Here is a 12,522-nt window from a genome sequence, read left to right as displayed (position 1 = left end):
CTCATTAGCATGTTAAATAGGCAGTCTGAGAGTTCTCCACACACACACACACACACACACACACACCTCATCCTCAGCTTCCTGCAGAGGGACGGGCGCCCAGAGGCGACCCCCACGGCCCCTGACTCCCCAGCCTCAGAGGACTGGGGCCAGATTTGGCTCCGAATGATCCGCTCCAGATTTAATCCTGATCACTTAACACTGGCCACCGTCACCATGCGGTAAAGAGACCCTGACACAGAGAGAGAGAGGGAGGGAGGGAGAGAGAGAGGGAGGGAGGAAGAGAGTGAACACTAATTAAGGGAGAGTGCAGGACAGAGACATTAGTATGATACTAATGAGAGTGTGATTTGAAAGTATTGGAGTAATTATACTCTCAAACGCATGTAGATTGAAGCACAGGTAAAAGGTTACCTGCTACACTCTTAAAACGAATGTGTCCCTATCTGGACATAGAAATGTGTTAAAAAAAACAACAACACAAATTGTTTTATTTTTACCCATTTGTTGTAAGAGTGTACACAGTATAACAAAAGCAGTGTGTTAGAAACAACAGAAATTGTGCTGTCCTTATCTAAACATATGTGTTATTTTCAGCACATTTATTTTAAGAATGTAGAAATATGCAAGATATATGAACAACAGGTAGTTTAGTCTTCATTATATATATATATATATATATATATAGTAGTCATAATAATGAAACACGATGGTAATATCCTAGTATTGCAGCAGTGGGAAAGTAAGTTGGTCTACAGCCACTTCTTCTTCAGCCAGTCTCAGTTCAATGTGCAGAAAGTCATGCATCTTCCTATTTTTGATCAAAATGATACGGTCTCCCAATGACAGTTGTGGGTGCACTTGGGAATGAAATGGTGCACTGCAATGCCAGCTGGCAAACGTTTTGTCTAGCGTGCAAAGTTGGCAACTGCTGGGTGTTTAGCCCTTTAGAGATATAGATTTAATGAAAATTTGAGGAAAACACCAAACTGGCTGAATCTTGGAGATGATTAGTCTGAAATAAAAGAAAACATTGCAAGGAATCTCCAGACTGATATGGGCACACCAAAGGTTCAGATTTTTCAAAGTTTGCAAACAGTTTGAAGAGGTAGTTCTTGTGAAGATACAGTGGAGCTGGACGTGAGCTGGACGCAGTGTTACCATAACAATGGAATGTTTACACCAAATCGTTGGAATATATCTGTTCAGAGAAAACATGTTCGCCACTGTTTGCTGAATTTGAACACACTTCAGGTAATATTTCAGATTTGTTTTCAAGACCTGAGACTGAAGTGTGTGGAATTCTTGAGAAATTAGTTGAATTGACATGGAATGAGCCGGTGTGTGTGTGTATTCAGGTCCAGATCAGGTAGCATTAGGACTGTATAAGCACTCTGACAGGGAGGCGCTAGGTTGCTCTTGGTTGAGATAATATCCCAAAGATTTTTATTGTGGTTGCTGCCGGGCTCAGCGCAAAAGACCTATCATTTACCGTTGTGCCAATGTTGAACTTTGACCGCGGCACACACAAGAGCAGCTAAGCGGCAAAATGCTGCTTGCACTGCGCTTTGCTCAGCGCAGCAGCAGGCCAGTTCTTGTGCACGCAAGCCATTGACAATAACGGATTTCATAGCGCAGCGCTGCTGCTTGTGCGTACAATGTGAACCCCCCTTTAGAAAGTCTCTAATTTATTTCCTGGTTTTGGAACGGATAGCATTCAAACTGCACCAGAGTTCTAGTGAACCGTACCCCAGGTCCGCACCTGGGTTCGGTAGACTGCGTTCACTCTATCAAAAATAACCGAACCATTGGTCTAAACAAACTGGTCCGGACCAAAGGGTTTAGTGTGAATGCGCCCTGAGTATCTGAAGAAGGACTCAATAGCACTGATCAAATCTCATCTGGGGAATTAAAGAAGACATTATGGCGATACCTTGCTGTAGCCTGAATTTCCCCTTGGGGGATCAATAGTCAGTGCTTCAGTTTGCATTGCAACTGAAGCACTGTTGTGTTGTAGTGTTGGACTGCATTCAAGCTGGGCTCTGTGAAAAGTCCTGAAACATACACTGCCATTCAAATGTTCGGGGTCACTTAGAAATTTCCATTCCACTCCATTATAGACAGAATACCAGCTGAGATCAGTAGCATTGTTTTTTTTTAATCAGGGCAGCAGATTTTCAGATTACATTATGTGCTTACATAATTGCAAAAGGGTTCTCCAATTTTTTCTCAGTTTAGCCTTTTAAATTGATCAGATTAAGATGAATGGTTGCTGATAATGGGCAATGTAGATATTGCATTAAATATCAGCCATTTCTTTCTACAACCATCATTTACAACATTAATGATGAAAACAAGGACATTTCTAAGTGACTCTGACTGGGACATTTCTAAGTGACTGAACACTGAAGCTGAACTGAGTAGTCCACTGGTTTCAACTGCAGTGCACCATATACTGACAGACGGTCACTATTTTTCCTCTCTTCCGTTACTCCGCAGTGCATCCCCGTGCCAGACATCAACAAGCCCCAGTCAACACACTCCTTTGCCATGACGTGCATCTGGATCCACCTGAACCGCAAGGCCCAGAGTGACAACTCCAAGCTGCAGATCCCCATTCCTCACTCACTGCGGCTGCACCACGAGTAAGAGGATGTGTGTGTGTGTGTGAGGGGTGTAACGGTACACAAAAATCACAATTAGCAAGAATAGTACATTGAAAAGGTGTCAGATGATTTTTGGTGTTAATTAACTAAACAAGACATATGGTCCGCCACTAATATGTTTGTGTGGGAACTCTAATGTGAAGCATGGTATGCACACAAAAAAGCTTACTGTAGATTAGGCTACTGTTTAAAGGGCTCAACATGCTTCTGCGTCAACTCCACGGCGTAGCTACGCGCAACTCCTACGGCGTCGTGACCCTTTTATGGTTCAGCATCGGTTTGCCTTGCATTGCGGTGCATTTCACCGCCATAACGGTCGGTGTCGCCTGTGTCTGTGTCGCTCACCACCGAAACAATACTGTAGTAGACGGTACTCAGAATGGCAAACCCCATAGACTGTCGTGCCAAAATATGAATCTTATTTGTTTGGCCTTTTCTTGCTTAGATTTTGTACAAAGTATCGAGGAATAGACACAGTAAAATCCAATAGTTACTGTAACCAGCAAATAAGTCTGAAGTTATTTGCGAGGTGTCTGCCAGCCAGTTTAAGCGAACGTGCGTGCGTGCGTGCGTGCGTGCGTGCGTGCGTGCGTGCGTCTGCCGGCCGTCCAGCACTGCAGGCTGACTTCAGCTCTCCTAGCTGGGATAGCAGACCATGGCAGAATCTCACCTGCGTCTCCTGACTCTCTTTGTATTATACAAGCTTAGACATCCATTGTGATTTTGTAGTATTTGCTACAGCTATATTGTTTATTTTGGGGCTTTTGCCTTTAATCGGATAGGACAGTGAAGAGTGACAGGAAGTAGGAAGTGAGTAGGAGAGAAAAGGTTGGGTGGGATCTGGAAATGACCACAGGTTGGAGTCTAACCTGGGTCCTCGTGGGCACCTGGACCCTAATGTTGTGGCTGATTGCACCACGGCTTCACAATTGACTGTGTTCTGTAGTAAGTTCTGAGACATTTCATACTGGATTCTACATTTTTGATGTAGTTTCTATTGAAAGTATCAGAACACAATAAAGAAGTGGGATTAAACACTTTCCTTTGTTGTTGGTTTGGCAACCAGTTTTATAAGCATTGGCAATGGCATTCTACTAGACTAGAACTTCCTTATTCCTTACTCAGTAGTTCCTTGTTGTTTGTGTAGTGCAGATTGCTTCCCTATCAAGACTTTCCTAACAGTTCCGTGTGTGTGTGTGTGTGTGTGTGTGTGTGTGTGTGTGTGTGTGTGTGTGTGTGTGTGTGTGTGTGTGTGTGTGTGTGTGTGTGTGTGTGTGTGTGTGTGTGTGTGTGTGTGTGTGTGTGTGTGTGTGTGTGTGTGTGTGTGTGTGTGTGTGTGTGTGTGTGTGTGTGTGTGTGTGTGTGTGTGTGTGTGTGTGTGTGTGTGTGTGTGTGTGTGTGTGTGTGTGTGTGTGTGTGTGTGTGTGTGTGTGTGTGTGTGCGTGCGTGTGCGTGTGCGTGTGTGTGTACGTGTGAAACCTTCCCCCAGATTCCTGCAACAGAGCCTGCGCAACAAGAGCCTGCCCATGACGGACTACAAGATCGCGCTGCTGTGCAACGCCTACTCCACCAACTCGGAGTGCTTCACACTGCCCATGGGCGTGCTGGTGGAGACCATCTACGGCAACGGCAGCGTGCGCATCCCTCTGCCCGGCACCAACTGCATGGCCCAGGGCTCCGTCACTCCACTGCCCATGAACTTGCTCGACTCGCTGACGGTGCATGCCAAGATGAGGTGGGTGGAGCGCTTAGATACACACACACACACACACACACACACACACACACACCCACACACATATACACACACATACACACACACACACACACACACACACACACACACACACACATATACACATACACACACACACACACACACACAGACACAGACACAGACACACACACACACACACACACACACATACATACACACACACACACACAGAGACACACACATATTTAATGCATGCACATATGTTTTGTTGGGTTGGGCGTGTTGGCCCAGTATCATAGAAGCCCACAAACCCGGTTGGATTCTCAGATCTCATCATCCTCTAGAATAAGGTGGTACGGTGTGCCAGCTCAGCCCACACACACTGACAGAGAGAGAGAGATGGAGAACATATTTTCTACTTACCTGCATGGATAAAACACTCTCTGAGAGATTGGTCTTTGGGCTGTGTAAAAGGTCTCAAGATGGTACTCATTCCTACCTCTAGTACATATAATTAGATTAAACTGAACTGAAATGAAAATGGGAATGCCAGCACAATGGCTGGGGTCATTTAGCTGGAGCTTTGACAGAGGATTATGCAGCTACAAGTGCATGGCTCAGTGCAGGGGTGATTTTGCAGAACAATTTGGCTCCTTTGTAGGAATGCCTCGAGTGTTCACCTCCGGCGTACAGGTTAATTACATGGCTTGATTGTAAACCGCCCTCTCTGAGGCACTCTGAGAAGAATTATTTTATTTTACAGCAGTGCAGTTCTATCTCTGGCTTGCACCACTATAGCATAGAGGAGAGAGAGACCGAATGCCAATGTCCGAAAATAATGTATGTGAGACACAATCACCACTCACTGCACTGAGATTCCTGCTGACCTTGTTACCACATCTTTACTGGTTGTTTCGGGGCCTTGAGGGAGTGAGCACAGCAACTGGAGACACTTCTCTTTAACAGCAGAGCACTTGAGGAGAGAGAGTTAGCCGGTGTCTCTCAGAGCCTGCCCTGCCCTGCCCACAGACGTTTCCTAATGGAGCTCGACTTTTAGGCACCCACCTGGAATGGGCCAGTCATTGCCTAATTGCCTTGAGAGGGCTCCCGAATTAGTGCTTACCCCCCGGTCAATGAGACCTCTTTAATGCTTAGCGCAAGTGTGTGTGTGTCTGTGTGTGTGTGTCTATGTGTCTGTGTGTGTGTCTGTGTGTGTGTCTATGTGTCTGTGTGTCTCTATGTGTGTGTGTCTGTGTGTGTGTCTATGTGTGTGTGTGTGTGTGTGTGTGTGTGTGTGTGTGTGTGTGTGTGTGTGTGTGTGTGTGTGTGTGTGTGTGCATGTGCGAGTGTGTGTGTCTGTGCGAGTGTGTGTGTCTGTGCGTGTCTCTCGCTGTGTGTGTGTCTCTTTCTGTGTGTGTGTGTGTGTTTCTTGGATCTGCTTCCTCGGTGTGGTGTGGTGTGCTGTGCTGTGCTGAAAGCTAACAACAAACACACCAGCAGCATCTGAGCCACAGGAGCAGGTGATTAACTCAATCCGTAGCTAGACCCTTTAGGTCCAGCAAGAGATGACTGGAATATGAGGGGCAGTAATGGCAGGCACAGTAAAAAGTATGCTGATTTTAATTAATTAATTAATTTATTTAAAAAAAAAAATACAACTTACTGACGAGGAGCCCACCAGGTTTTGTAAAAGCTGCAGAGCAGGTGCCTCCGCTCTCTCTCTCTCTCCCTCTCTCTCGCTTGCTCTCTCTCCACATTATGAGAAGGCATGAGTCACTAATTAAAAGACTACATCTGGTCTTGCCTGCCAGTAAATGAATCCTCAGGTGGGCGAGAGAGAGAGAGAGAGAGAGAGAGAGAGAGAGAGAGAGAGATTTTTAAATTGCGCTTTATTGTACAACAGTCTTAACAACTCAAGGTCACGTCAGTCACAGCTCAAAAAAAGTAAAATAACTGGGCCTTACACAAAAGCAGAACAAAATTCTATCTCCTCATTAATCACAGAGCATATTGCACCTCCATAACACCATTTATCAACAAATGTTTCAAGAGTTTGCATATGTTTGTAGAAGTAATAATCAGTCAGCACACTAGATTTGACCAATCTTGAGAAAACATTTACAACATCAGCATCTAGATTGGTGGCCATTTTGTTTCTCCTGCTTATGTAAATGGCCATTTTTGCTTGGCCCAAAAGGAAATTAATCAACTGACATTTTACTCTGTGCGACCTAGTATATTCAAAACCAAAAACAAATATTTGCAAAGAAAAAGCTTCATCAAAAAATTGAAAAAGGCCTTCTAAAACCCTAAACAAAGGTGACAACCTCAAACATTGCGTGAAACACTGTCTCCCTCTGAAAGCAAAAAGGGCAGTCCTGACAAACCCCTGGGTTTATGATGGACACAAACGCATTAATTGCAACAATACCATGGAGAACTCTCCACTGCAAATCACAGACTTGTTTCCTCAACGGTGGTTTGTAGAGTGCCCTCCATTCAGGTTTTACAGCATCATCTAGACCCAGAACATTTCGCCAAGGAGTGTCAACTCTCGCATTCAACTTCTGTTTGTTTAGAACAATAACACACATTTTGTACAGAGGTTTACTACAAAAGTCATCCAAAACAATCTCTGTTCGTTCTTTATTCTCCAAAATAACCCCTGCACAGTCACCCAGTTTTGGCCTAACACATACATTGAGAAAAGGATCCTCCTGATCAGGAGGGTCTAACCCCAAACAATACTGCTTTAGTCTTTCACATTCCTCAGCCGTAAGGAGTGCCTTCCACCTACTCAACAGTTTGTTGATGACACGTATGGACCTTATGCCTAGGCGCAATACTAGTTCCTCAGAACAAACCAGATCAGGCCCTGCAATGTCCACTAACTGTTTAATCTTGACAACACCAGAGTCACATAGTATCCTTGTCAGTGTGGGGTTCTCGCTCCCAGCGATGTCAAATCGGGAGCCATAAACCAAAGGCTCTTCCAGAAGCCAATGCAGTGACGTGTTAGTTCCAGTTCTCTGCATATTGAAAAAGTTCAGGATAGCAAACAGTCCTCTGTAAAAAGACGGCAATGCTGATACATTCAGTCTCTTAGTATCCGTCCAAAAAAGTGTTTTGTCCAATCCCAATCCTCCTGTTGTCCAAAAGATTACACTCGCCAAAGGCCTCCAAATCAGATCTTGTGGACCCGTAAGGTACCTTTGCAGAAACGCAAGACGGAAGGCTGCGGCTCTGCTAGACAACTGCACAAGCCCTTGCCCTCCCTCATCTTTAGGCAGGTACAGCATGCTCTGGGGTAGCCAATACAGATTGTCCCAAAAAAAATCAACCAATAGAGCTTGAATGGTAGCTAAAAAGTCTGTTGGAGGATCAATACAGGCTAATCTGTGCCACAGAGAGGAAGCAGCAAGGTTATTGGCAATAAGAACACGCCCCCTGTAGGAAACGTGTGGAAGGATCCATTTCCACCTGTTTAATCGGCCCTTAATTTTCTCCAGAACCCTCTCCCAGTTTTTCCTCATAGTGTCCTGATCTCCCAAATAGACTCCTAGGTACTTAAGCCCACCCCTTTTCCATTCAAGGCCAGTAGGAAGCCTTAGCTGTACCCCTGACCAGTCCCCAAAAAGGAAAGCATCACTTTTGTTCCAATTCACCTTTGCAGATGAAATCAAACCAAAGGTGCCTATTATGTTGGTTTGTTGGTTAACATGTCAATGTCCTTTTGCTCACTGACCATGACAATCAAATCATCAGCATAGGCCGAAACCTTAAACACATCGTGACACAAAGGCACTGAAAACCCAGAGAGCTTAGCCCTCAGCTTATTTAACAGAGGTTCAATGGCTAACGCATACAGCATTCCAGATAAAGAACAACCTTGTCGTACACCCCTTTGAACTCTGAAGGGAGCGCACAAACCACCGTTGATCTTTAAGACACTTTCAATATTGTAATACAGGGCCTGGATCATTGCTATAAAATCCCTATTAAAACCAAAGTGTGTCAGGACTTTCCACAGATAAGCATGCTCAACGCGATCAAAGGCCTTCTCTTGGTCTAAAGAGATGAGACCTGTTCTGAGACCAAGTAGATTGGAGACGTCTAAGACACCCTTGACTAGTTGGATATTATCAAAGATGGACCGCTCAGGTACACAGTATGTTTGATCTATGTGTATAACATCTGCCATGACCTTCCCCAATCTAGTGGCCAACACTTTAGAAAAAATCTTGTAATCTGTAGAGAGCAGAGCGACTGGACGCCAGTTCTTCAGCTCGTTCAGATCGCCCTTTTTTGGTAGTAAGGTGAGCACTGCTCTCTTACAAGATAGTGGTAACTCCCTCCTACCTAAACATTCAGTGAGCACCTCTTGAAAGTCCTCACCCAGAACTGGCCAAAAGGCCTTATAGAACTCAACAGACAAGCTGTCAATACCTGGCGCCCGCCCATTCTCCATAGCCATAAGGGCATTGTGAAGCTCCTCTAAGGATATATCTTCACCAAGCATCGTAACTGAATCCTCGCAAAGTGTGGGTGAATTCTGAAAAAAATCAGCCTCCACATCTGTGTGTTCATTGTGCTCATTTTTGTACAGATCAGCATAAAAGAGAACAGCTAGCTTCCGTATCTCAATCGTGTCAGTCACTAGGGTGCCAGACTGGGCCCGTAGAGCATGAATATATCTTTTTTGACCATTTTTCTGTTCAAGATTGAAAAAGAACTTGGAGGGAGCATCCATCTCCGAGATGCTTCTGAAACGTGATCTAATTAATGCGCCTTGAGCTTTGAGCCGTATTAGTTCAGATAATGCCACCTTCCTTGTGTTGTAAGTCTCAGTGTACTGCCCAGTACCAGATGTTCCCATCAGGTTCTGCATTTCCATTATGTCAACTTCAAGGTTCTTGAGGGACATGGTTATGCCTTTTGTGACATTGCAAGTGTAACCTTGGCAGAATTGTTTAATTTTCGTTTTTGTTATATCCCACCACTGAGACAGTGAGGAGTAAAGCTCCTTGTCTGCCTTGAGTACATTCCAGAGATAAATAAAACACTCTTTAAAATTGAAATCATCTAAAAGTGATGCATTGAAATGCCAGTATGCACTCTTGGGTTTAACATTACTTGCACTTATGTTACACATCACCATGCTGTGGTCCGAAAAACCAACAGGGTGGATGGTACAAGATCTAAATTTGTTCATATGATGTCTAAAAGTATAAAACCGGTCAAGCCTAGCTAATGACACCGGGTTTCCCTGAAGTGCGCCCAAGTGTACTGTCTCTCACTTTGGTGCAGGTTCCTCCAAATATCGCATAAGTTACTCTCAACTATCACCTCAATGAGATGGCTACGTGAAGATATGTGGGGTTCAGCATGATTCCGATCAAGTCTTGCCTCTGTGCAATTGAAATCCCCGCCTAGGATAAGGAGTTCATTATCACTACAGTTCTTCACTGAGGCATTCAACGTTTTAAGAAAAGCTACTCTATCTGTGGCGGAGGTCGGTGCGTAAACACACATGAAAACAAAAACGTCATTCTCAAACGTAGCGTGTACTTTTAAAAGCCTCCCCTTAATCACTTCTTCAATGCTGTATGACTGGGGAATAAAGCTGCATGAAAACAACAGTGCCACTCCAGCACTGTCAGACGTGTTATGACTGAGAATAGTCAGCCCATTCCACTCTCTTGCCCAATCTGTAGCGTTATTGATATCACTATGAGTCTCTTGTAAAAACACAACATCTGTTGCCTTTTGCTGTAAAAGCTCATAAATTTGAGCTCTTTTTCTAAAGTCCCTTCCTCCGTTAATGTTAAGGGTAGTAATCCTAATATTGTTCATATGTTCATATAAAGAAGGAAAGAGACAGAGAAAAAACACGTGATAGAAGAGAAAGCCGCAGTTAATCCGCGAGTGCATCGCTATTTTCTTTCTTAAGTTTACCAATAAGTTTCCGGAGACGGTGAAGTTCCCTGTCATCAAAGGCCCCTTCCCGTCTATGATAACAGACATCGTTTATAAACCGCATACCGTCAAGGAAATTATCCTCGACTCGAACCCCCCTTCTCCCTTTTGTTTCAGCCAAGAAATTACTAATGTGACTAGCACTGTACATCACCATCACATTATCACTACCAGACCAGGAAAACCTGCTCGAATCGGTGGAATAGCCATCACTGTCCGACTCAGTATAGTTAACATGTCCTTTCTGTTTAGCCTGCTTTTTTGTGCTGTGATCATCGTTACGGCTAGATTTCCTTTTGGGCATTTTAAAAACAGTTGTTTCGGCCTCCATGTCACTACCATCTGACACGCACGGAGCAGTTTTACGGGCTACTTTTAGTTTCGGGTCTGAAGCTAGTAAGTGCGTTAACCCACCTGAGGCGGACATAGGCCTACCCGCAGCAGCAGACGCACCACCAGGCTCACTCCCACTCGGCAAAGACTCTGACTCATCAGCCTTTTCCTTAACAGTCACATCAGACACAGCTGAGGCAATCGTTGGTGAAACCAATTCAAATGCAGGCTCGGCTGCAGAGGATTTATCGTCGGGGTTTTCTCGGTGGTTTGATCGGACTCAGTCACAGCGGACTCCTCCACCATAAGCTCAGCCCTACCCAACACAGTAGTGGTGGATGTCCCCGCAAGCTCAGGCCTATCTGCCGTAGACACCGAGCTGCTAGGCTCGTGTTGGTTATCCCCGACTGTGGCAGACTCCGCCACAGACCCACCTGTCGTAGGTTCGCCTCCATCGGCACTGGCTGCTGCGGGCATTCGCCCTCCAGCATCCTCACTGTGAGATTTAGATGGGCACGGGCGAACAAGATGTCCTACCATCCCACAACCAAAACATTTCATAGCGGTATCAGATGTCGCAAAAACTATATAGTAAGACCCGTCAATGTTAAAACGGAAAGTCAAATTGAGCTCATCACCGCTGTCTAGGATCATGTAAACTTGTCTCCTAAAGGAGACAACATGCTTAAGTAATGGCGATTTGCAGTCAATTGGAATTTTCTTGATTGGAGAAACAAGTTTACCATAACGCAAAAGCTCAGTACTAATTAATCGGTCAGAAAGAAACGGGGGAATATTCGAAATGACGATCTTAGTCGAGGGCAAACTCAGGGGTACAACAGGATTGAACGTGCCATTAAGCACAACACCACTTTGGACAATGTCATTTGCGTTGGCAATACTGTTTAGGAAAACAACAACAGCGTTCTTCATTCGCGAAGCTGATACAATATTACCGTGACCCACAATTTCTCCAATCGCCAAACTACAAACCTCCACACTAACATCAGAGATCACCTTCACGCCATGACGACGTGTCAAGGCCTCAAATTCCATTGTTACACCCCGACCAGCTGTAAGCCGGGTGCGGGGGTTCTGCTTCACTTTCAACCCCAAAACAGTCAACCAAACTAAGTCCCAACAATAAGATAAAAACAATGATACAACACATATAAGGACAAACAAAAGATAGAGTTTAAAGATAGCCACAGACGGCGCTCAGTCGTACTCCCGCTCCTCACGCAATCCCAGCATGCACTAGAGAGAGAGAGAGAGAGAGAGAGAGAGAGAGAGAGAGAGAGAGAGAGAGAGAGAGAGAGAGAGAGAGAGAGAGAGAGAGAGAGAGAGAGAGAGAGAGAGAGAGAGAGAGAGAGAGAGAGAGAGAGAGAGAGAGAGAGAGAGAGAGAGAGAGCGAGCAGCTGGGCATACTGCACTGTCTTATTCATATGTGGTGGCAGAACAACAGCACAGTCGCACAGCAAAACAGTGACACTCACCTGTGAGACGCTTGTGCCACTTCTATTTAACAAAACAGAAGACCCCTCTGGGCACAAAAAGACTCTTTTCTTAAGCTTTCATACCTTTTCTTTCGTTGAAAGTTTTTTTTTCTGTAATCCTTTCTTTAACCCTTCTTTTATCCCTCCCCCCCTTTCAGCCTCATCCACAGCATCGCCACACGTGTCATCAAGCTAGCCGCAGCCAAGTCCAGTCTCGCCCTGGCCCCAGCCCTGGTGGAGACCTACAGCCGCTTGCTGGTCTACATGGAGATCGAGTCCCTGGGCATCAAGGGCTTCATCAGTGAGTATTGCAGGAGAACTCCGGCCAGTTTTC

The 12,522-nt window shown here is 45.0% G+C and overlaps 1 protein-coding gene across 1 annotated transcript in view; it reads left to right on the top strand.

The window, feature by feature from the left end:
- Nucleotides 1–12,522, top strand: part of med23 (mediator complex subunit 23) — a 62,247-nt gene that overhangs the window by 16,696 nt on the left and 33,029 nt on the right. The window contains exons 13-15 of the mRNA XM_076273312.1: nt 2,500–2,645; nt 4,156–4,401; nt 12,347–12,489. Of these exons, the coding sequence (XP_076129427.1) occupies nt 2,500–2,645; nt 4,156–4,401; nt 12,347–12,489 (535 nt within the window). The remainder of the gene's footprint in view (nt 1–2,499; nt 2,646–4,155; nt 4,402–12,346; nt 12,490–12,522) is intronic.

This window comes from Alosa pseudoharengus, unplaced genomic scaffold (assembly GCF_046254945.1).
Source record: "Alosa pseudoharengus isolate Yale_2024_CS ecotype anadromous, Long Island Sound unplaced genomic scaffold, YU_APseudo_1.1 YU_APseudo_1.1_scf_7, whole genome shotgun sequence".
In the NCBI taxonomy this organism is placed as follows: domain Eukaryota; kingdom Metazoa; phylum Chordata; class Actinopteri; order Clupeiformes; family Clupeidae; genus Alosa; species Alosa pseudoharengus.
The sequence above is the reverse complement of the archived record's forward strand: the minus strand, read 5'-3'. Positions and strand labels throughout refer to the sequence as shown.